At 37.7% G+C, this 9087-nt stretch overlaps 1 protein-coding gene across 1 annotated transcript in view; it reads left to right on the top strand.

Annotated features, from left to right (window-relative positions):
- The window catches only part of LOC104955152 (desumoylating isopeptidase 1-like), a 4652-nt gene extending 3053 nt beyond the window's left edge, over positions 1 to 1599 (top strand). The window contains exon 6 of the mRNA XM_010782392.1: positions 488 to 1599. Coding sequence (XP_010780694.1) covers positions 488 to 578 — 91 coding nt within the window. The 3' untranslated portion in view covers positions 579 to 1599. The remainder of the gene's footprint in view (positions 1 to 487) is intronic.
- Positions 1600 to 9087: the final 7488 nt, after the last annotated feature.

The following is a 9087-nucleotide window of genomic DNA, read 5'->3' as shown; positions in this document are numbered from 1 at the left end:
AAAGGGGTTTAAATGTATGGTTTAGGCAACAAAAAAAAAGGCCCGGTAACCAAAGAAAAAGCGTTTCTTTTATTCTTTTTTTTTTTTTTTAAACATATTCTTTATTATTTATTTTCTCACATTCCCCTTTACATCCATTAGTACTCCAATGTAGCTGTATCTGGCCCTCGGTGAACAACGTTTGGACACCCCTGATGTAGAAGGTCTCAAATCCAAGAAATTCATGAGACATGAGAATTTGAAAAACTAAATGTTTAGGAATAAATACAAATGTTTCTAATAGTTTAAGGTCATAAGACCGAAAGGCTTGAGGAGCTTATGAAAAAGAAAGGCAGGAGAATATCAGATACTTCTTGTCCGTACACAAAATGAAAGGCATTCGCTGATATATGAAGTTGCTACATAATATAATGCTTTGTGTGTGATCAATGTTAAGAACCCTTGCTGCTGCGATTTAAAATATCAAATCTCTTCCTTCTGTCTCCAGACCGTTCGGCCAGATTCTGCGGCCGATCCTGGACTCGATCCACATCGCCCCTCCAGGGGGAAACGTCATCAACCGGGGGAGAAACGCGTAACCTGAGAGCCGCAGATCCCCGTGCGCTCACAAGGTCACTTTTATCGAAGTCAGACAGTCAAGATAATTGTCTTTCTTTCTCCTTTCCTTCTGTACATACATTACACACTATAGCATTTAAGCTAATGGCCATTTTGGAAGCTATTACTGATGACTATATAAGCTATTCATAATTTACACCTCCTTAGGATCCACATGATTTAGTTATTTATTATTAAGGGGGAATCTGGAATCAAATTCAATGTACTTGTAAAACACAGATGATTTTTAACATTTAAAACTGACTTTGATGAATGTTGCCTTCTTATAAATACATCTATGGAAAGTCAGATGTCCAATTAAGCTTTTTTCAGAAGTAAAATATAACAGACAAATGTATATTAAAGATTTGGAGCACTGCGGCGTAACTTAGCATTTTCATTTTGCAAGAAATTGTACTTTTACTCCATAATATATATAACATATTGCACTTTTTACTCCATAACATTTATCTCTAGGCTGTAATCAAACCACCTACAACATTAAAATACCTCTTGCGCATTAGTGCATCCAACTTAGGAAGTACAATACATTTTATACAAAAAAGTAAATAGTGTTCCTTTACACCTGGAACTAGTTTAATTCCCATTTTGGTGTTAATTTAATAAGATTTTACTTCTGTAGTTTAGTTATTTAATAATTAATGTAATTGTTTTACACTGACATGCATATCAGATATATTTAGTGTACACTTTTGCATAGATATATATATAATATATTCAATTATATGAAGGCTGTTTGAAGGAACATCAGGATGAAGATAGCTGAAGGATCTTTTAATGTCAACAATATTTACATTTTGCACTTTTATGATTGTTTTGTCTATTGTTCTTTGGTAACCTGTAGTTAAATGTCCATCATTGACCCTTTTATACCTGTAATATGTGTCTGTTTCTGCCGAGTTCAACTGACAAGATTTGATTTGATTTGTTGCATCTTTTGTGATAAAGCAGGTTATTGACACCTAACTCATACTGCAGTTACAATATATATAGAGGTGATGTGAAAAAAACCACATGTTGAGTATGTGTCATTATAGCAGGACTGGGATCAGTTCACTTTACATTTGAGTTATTCCTATGTATATCATCTCTGCCTGAAACGCCTCCATTGGACTCCTTTGTTTACTTCCTGAACTTAGTGACATCACTGCTTAACACTTGCGCTTCTATTGGCTAGCGCTCCAACACATTGTACATGATAGGCTAAGGGGCGGGACATCTGTAAGCGGTTGACCAATCACAACAGAGCCAGACAGCTAACCAATCAGAGCAGACTGGGCTCTGGTTTCAGACAGCACAGGCAGTATGAGAAAAATAAAGAGCTTTTTGAACATTAAAGCATGGAGACATGTGATAGAAGACAAACTAAATACAAATATCAACCTGGAAATGATCTTAATAGGGCCCCTTTAACTTATGTCTCAGATATTTAAGTGAACTGCACCCCGGTCCTGTTATATGACATGAATCGTGCCTCTTTGCCACAGGGAGATGCTGATTATAATTACATTTTATTATACCCTTTTTTTGTTGCCATGTGTATTATAAAAACTGCTCATCCACAGATTTTAAATACAACTTGTTTGCATCCTTTGACAGCCACCAGAGTGTGTTGCATATACAATGCACCTCTGTGCCTTCAATTCCCTCCGCTTGGCGACAGTCACGCTGTTAGGAGCTGGCATGTTGTTTTGTGCAGCACAGATGGTAACTCCCTGTGCTGTCTGCATTCAAACCTGCTAGTTAGGTTACTGTGTGGAGCTCCAGAAAACGTAGACAAATGAGGTAAAAGTGGGTAGAAGTAGTGAGAAAAACTTAAGTAGTTTAGTAACACTCACAGCCTATAATATCAGTGCATTATACACGGCCATCAGAAAGAACAAAAACGGTCTAATTTCAAGCTAATTCATAGTTTTGACATATTTAAGGTTTGCCTGGTAAAGACAGTGTTCCCCATATGAACCATATTGAACCTCGTGGAACGATCAAACGAAAAAAACAAGGAAATAACAAACAAAATAACTAAACCAGCATTAAATGTCATTGCATTTTCCTGCAATAAGCAAACATCTCACAAATGTTACCTTCCAAGCTGTGACCGTTATCGTTTCTACCTTGCAGCGTTTATATTTCCAAACCTGATATTTGTAAGTATTCGGCCACTGTTTGCCCATTTGAGAGGCTTTGAAGGCTCAGTTTAATTTGCTCTCTTGTTATTTTGCCTTCTGCCCACCAACTGAGAGACATGCTGAGCAGACCAGTGAAATGTATTCCTGCACAAATCACTCTCTGTTGATCTGACGTGTGCTGGATGCTACCTGTGATGTGAAATTGCAACAGATAGTGCTGGATATTATTTCCTATTTAATGATTCTAACTATAGTTTATGCATATTGTTTGTGTCATTGTTTTCTTTTGTAAATCCACCTAAACATAAAGCCATTGACTGCAAATTTGAGAACATCTGTTGTTATTATTGACTCATTCTTATAGCTTCAGGTATGCATATACATTTTATTCATAGATTGCACATATGATTTGAATCATTTCGGAGGCAATAAGGTATATGGGGCGTTCTACCAAATTAGTACAAAGTGCGGTCCCACAACAAGAAAAACTATTTAACAAAACAATTAAGTATTCAGACATAGATATTTACTAAGAATATGTTATGGTCTATTTAAACATAAGGCATTACATTAGATAGTGTTAAGCTTAATATATACAAAAACATCATGTATTGGGTACTTTCCCCAACCCTGACATCTACATTTCAATTTCTGTAAATAACACTTAAAACATTTTTATTTTATGTTGTTGAATGGTGTATTTAGACGATCTTTATGATTACATTCAAACAGAAGTTGGAATATTTGATTAATTGTGGGTGTCATTTTTTAATAAAAAAACTATACAAAAATAAATCATGTCCCCAGTTTTCATTTCACTACCGAAACACAAGGGGGTTTAGTCCAATGGCTGAGCCTGGTTTTTAGCCACACCCCTGCATTTTTGACAAGGTAGTGCCATTGCATCCCTGTCCCTCATGGCTGAATGGCAAGTAGCTATATCCCATACTTTTGATATAAATCTGTTCCAAAATCTGAAAATCGGCGTGTACTCACTGTAACCTTAAGAATTGTCACTACCGAACACATATTATCTTCAGTGAAGTAAACTTTTTCGGGGTTTTATGCAAAGTATTATGTTTTTATGTATGTAAACCTCTTCAAAAACGTGTATGCTAGCCATGTACTTACTAGCATTCTTTAGTTATGCTCAAACTTAGCTAGAATCGTCACTACCGAAACAGTCACTAGCGAAACATATGGTTACGTTTTGGTAATTGACATGATCGATTCGGAATTGACAAATTGGAATGGTAAACAGGTAAATCTCATAGTTTTGAAATAAATGTGTTTTAAAGTCTGAAAATCAGTGTGTTGCTTTAAAGGTCTCTTATTATACTATTTGTAGGCATATATTATAAGTCTCAGATATATATAAAAACATGTCTATGAAGTGTTTTGCTCAAAATACCAAACAGATCACACATTCTAGCCAAATCCCCCTCTATTTCAGCCGGTTACTAAAGTGCTGATTCTGGGTCTTAGCTTCAAACATTCACACGTCAACATAAGGCATGTTATGAGTTCAGATTAAGCAATAAGGTTAAGGGAATATGATACAACCTTGAGAACAAAATACTGTGGTCACTCACTACCGAAACACTGGATGTTTTGTAAATAATTAAGTATATTGACTTATCAACTAAAATGATATGATACTGATTGGTTTTAATGTATGTTCGATTTCAACAATCATCAACTCTGGAATCAATATGATCAGTATTATGCATTTTACAAAGAAAGTTTGCATTATGATTTTTATGTATTGCATAAATTGATCTTTGAACTTTGATTACAAATTAAATTGCTTTAATTTATTTGTGAAAACCCTCAATAAATATTTGTTAAAATGCTATTTAGATAAGGTAAAAACAGTAAAACAATCTTAACAGGTTAATATAATACTTTTTGACTACAGTGTATGTACTATGTTTCGGTAGTGACCATTTTTGGTAGCGGAAGAACATTCCAATACAGTCTGAAAATACGATATAAAAATGTACAGTTATTTTACTAGATATGTGTAATTTAGATATGGTACAAAATATATATGGACAAAGTTTTTGGGGAAAAACATACATTTCAAAACTGTTCCAACCTGACTTTGCCAGACATATATATGTATAAGTATATATGTATATGAAATTCATATCTATCATGAGATGTTTACAATAACGCATGCTAAATATGGGGATAATGAATCTTGTATTTATCCCCAAATTTAAATGTATTAACTTTTTCAAAGTCTGGGTATCTCATATTGTGACCTGCAGTTCTTTAAGTGTCCACAGAGAGTCAGTGTTGCTCTGTCTCTAGCTAGAGATGCAGCTTCAGGACAGACATTGATTTTGATCAAAATAACCATTTAAGATTAACTATGACAAATTATAATCCGTATTATGTGTTTCATTATATTCCCCATTGGCCATTGGGAGGCATTTTGGAAGACAATCATCTGCCTCTCGAGCCACAGCCGTCCAGATCTGTCATTTTATCATCTAAACTCTGGGGTAACAATCATGACTGCAGAGAAAGTAGATACCTCAGACATTTCACTGTGCAGCAAAACTGTTGAGCGGACAGATGTGAGGCAGACCTGGTCCATGGCCTTTAGAATCTGCACCTGTCTTTAGAGAAAGTGGATAATAAATGCGAGACAGTCAGCCTGTCCTTGCTCCCTGCAGCCGAGCTGCTGAATCAGCTTGGTTAGCACAATTATGAGTCTCCATATGACGTTTGACAAACGTTAACCTTCTCCCCGACTACAAGGGGACTGTCAAGCTGGCCAAAGTTGTTAGCATGGCAGTACCTCTGTGACAAAAGCCAGTGAGTCACCGACCCCCTGCTGGGGGTGCAAATCCTGCCATGACACATAAGGGTGATTTGGCTTTTCCTCCAACATGTAGAGTCCCTCTTAAGCTCTGGTACAAAGTTCATCTCATGTAAACCGGTTTAAATGTTAAGGGCAAGTGCCATGCAGTTCAGCTCATTAGTCCACAAAATCTGTCTGTTAAAATTAAATGAAAAAGACGAGATTTATTATACGTAGGCTGTACCACATATTTGATATGTACGTCAAGCTAGTATGTTGTCGTGACTTGCTACTTGACTTACAACGTGAATATGTTAGTATATCATTTGTTATTAACATACCCATTTCAGTTTCAATTCAATAATCACTCCCGTTTTAGCTCAATTTTTGGTCTCCACCAACCCTTCAGAGAAATGCTTGGCTCTTAAAAATGCAAGCAGTTGAATGCTAAACTGACCATGCCAACAAACACAATGCCAACATGTTGTTTTAGCTAATGTTTACTTAGCTTACATCTCAGTCTGGCGTGTTGGCATGCTATGATGCTAACATTTGATCATTTGCACAAAACGAAAAGTAGATTTTGAACTGAAATATTTGACAAATTAAATGTTACTAAAATGGCACTAGATATAAAGTTCAGACACCAAATGATTTCTCCTCTTTGAATTAACATATTAAATGAATCAAATTTCATAGCAAACCGTCAGAGTTTTCAAGACATTTGACTTCTAACCAAAAATGTTGTAGCACTAGATGAAAGTCAGGTGCTCCACATCGTTCGTCTTTTAGGCACCACGAACATCTGTAGACCTACAAGATGTTGTGCCAATCAATCCAGTAGATATTATTATATATGAGACTTGAATCCTTCCAACAGTAGTCCAAATATCAGACTGGACCACAGTACACTGTACAAAAGAACAACGTGGCGATGCTTAGGTTATACCACTAGCTTTAATATGTTGGTTAAAGAAGCTTTAAGATGTATTCAAATTCGAAAAAGAAAAATCGTAAACTGTGGCCTCAAAGCTAACCACACAAACCAAATGCGTTGTAGGTTTGAGAATTCATTTTAAAAGGTTCTGATTTGTGAGTCTCTAACAGAGTCCTCAAAGTTTGTGAGTGTTTCTGTGGGTGAGAGAAGGTGAGAGACAGAGAAAATAGGGAGGCTTTTAACAGGTAAGTGTTTAAAAGCTGCATTTTGTGAGCTCTCCCCACGGCTTAATGTTTCATTTAGAACTGATATGCATAATTAAAGGATTCATGTACCACTTTTTGAAGGTTACCCTGCGAATAATTAATGTTTGCACACTGCACAGTAGCAGAGTGCCAGGCTCTTAGTTTTAGGGTAAGAGAAAAACCTATAATTTGTCCCATGTTTCCTTCATCTGGTGTTCTGCAGGAAGACATCCCTTAATCTCGTTTACAAATCTGCACGCCTGAACAACACTACGCCACTGTGAAATCTCCTAAATGGCACAGATTTGATTCTTAGATCTTGTTGGTTAATCTGTCTAACCAAATTCAAGAAACAAACTATTCTTAGCAGCAGAATAAACGTTCCTTATTCTATTTGAACTTCTTAAAATACGCATTGCTCGCAATCACAGATTCTTCCTTGTGTTGTCACGGTAGTCATCTCCATCAGAACGTGTGATGATTATTTTGGTCCGGTCATGCTTCACCGACATGGGTTCATCTCTGCTGTAGGTGTCACTTTGAATGACTGTCAATTTGTCACAGCAACCCTCTTTAAGCATGTATGAGAAAAAAGGGTATATCCTCTTTTGAACCCTTTAACTCCACATCCTCCATCTCCCTCCTCTTGTATGTTCATCCTCCATAACTCAGCAAATCTGTCCTTTGTTCATTCCTTGTATCTTAGACCTCTTTAGCAGCACACTTACACCAGTACTAAGCATGCATGCCTTACGTTTTCTTATAGTTTCTTACTTTTTACACCTCAGACCTCGTCTTTTCCCTCATAGTTTCTACTCTTACACCTCTGTACACTTCCTTTAAAACCCCCCATTTCTCAAAATCCTTAATTACCCAGGGAGTTCTTGCTTGGCTGCACCTCCTCCGCTTTCCATTCCTCCTCTCATTTCTCTACTCGTGTCCTCCTCCGACTTTCCTGACCTTGTTCCTTAACCCCTATCATTTTCCATCATCCATTTTGCCTTGGAGCTGTAATGGGCTTGGACTTTGCAGCTATTATATATTATTTCAATGGACTGGAAGCAAAAAGCATTACAACTAGGAAAGTTCCTGCAGGTCAAGTTTGTTGCAAACAAGAGTTGGCTCTGTTTTTATTTGATGCAGAAACAGATCACTTTTTGATGTTAGGGAGTGTATGATAGATATTCTGCTAATTTTCATGTTCATATTTGTATTTAGTGTCTCTACTGTGACGTGTCTCCATCCTTTAATGTTCAAAAAGCTCTTTATTTTTCTCATACTGCCTGGATTTCACCCTCTGACTGAAACCAGAGCCCAGACTGCTCTGTTGTGATTGGTCAACCGCGTAGATATGTCCCGCCCTTTAGCCTATCATGTGTTGGAGCGCTAGCCAGAGAAGCTTTACATAGTGATGTCACTATTTAACGGAAATCCAATGGAGGCGTTTCAGGGGGAGACAAACTCCCTCTGGAAGGAATTAGGGGATTTTAGCCTTTGCAGACTATTAAAGGTGGGCTAGGCAATTTTGGAGAAACCAGCTAGAATTTGAAAATACACAGCCGGAAAATAATCTGTCTCTTCCTTACAGAGCCCCTCCTCCAACACACGAACGCGCACATGACCAATGAGGGCACGAGATACGTTTGTGCACAGATGGAAAGCTGACAGGCAGGTAGGCCATCCAGTTACTTTAGCCGGGCCGGCTAAAATGATTGGTCGAGCTTTTTACAGTACTACGGCTTCCAGAGATGACATTTTTTTATGGATTTGTTGTCAAAGCACTTCAGATATTCATTGCTATCGGGATGTTAAGAGCATTCCATGGAATATAACAAAAAGTGTATCTCGAGCCGGTTTCTCAAACTTACCTACCCCACCTTTAACATGCACAAAAACCTATAACACACTACAGAAAAGAGAAAGCCCCCAAAAGCACAACAGGTCCTCTTTAAATAAAACCAAAGCCAAAGTTGGACACCAATCTGTAGACCACCTCTCTCTCCTTCCTTAACTTTCACCTCCATCTTGTCAGCTCCCTCCTCAGGCAACCAGCCAGCGCCGGGACACCAGCTGGACAGGTCACTGCTTTGGAGTAACTTTGTTCAACAAACGCAGCTACTTGTCTGTGTGGAGCCAAGGCCAGGATAAGTGCCGTGCCCTTGCATAAATACATAGATGCATAAATATATATAGAGACACATGTGAACTGTCCCCCAGACCTTCTGCCGCATCACTCACCATGTACAGCCGTTTCCTGCATCGCCCTTGGGTTGTCCCATCTGGACAGTGTGTGTGTGTGTGTGTGTGTGTGTGTGTGTGTGTGTGTGTGTGTGTGAGAGAGAGAGA

This window comes from Notothenia coriiceps, unplaced genomic scaffold (assembly GCF_000735185.1).
Source record: "Notothenia coriiceps isolate Sejong01 unplaced genomic scaffold, NC01 NC01_scaffold00000497, whole genome shotgun sequence".
In the NCBI taxonomy this organism is placed as follows: Eukaryota; Metazoa; Chordata; class Actinopteri; order Perciformes; family Nototheniidae; genus Notothenia; species Notothenia coriiceps.
This window is presented reverse-complemented; position numbering and strand designations above follow the sequence as displayed.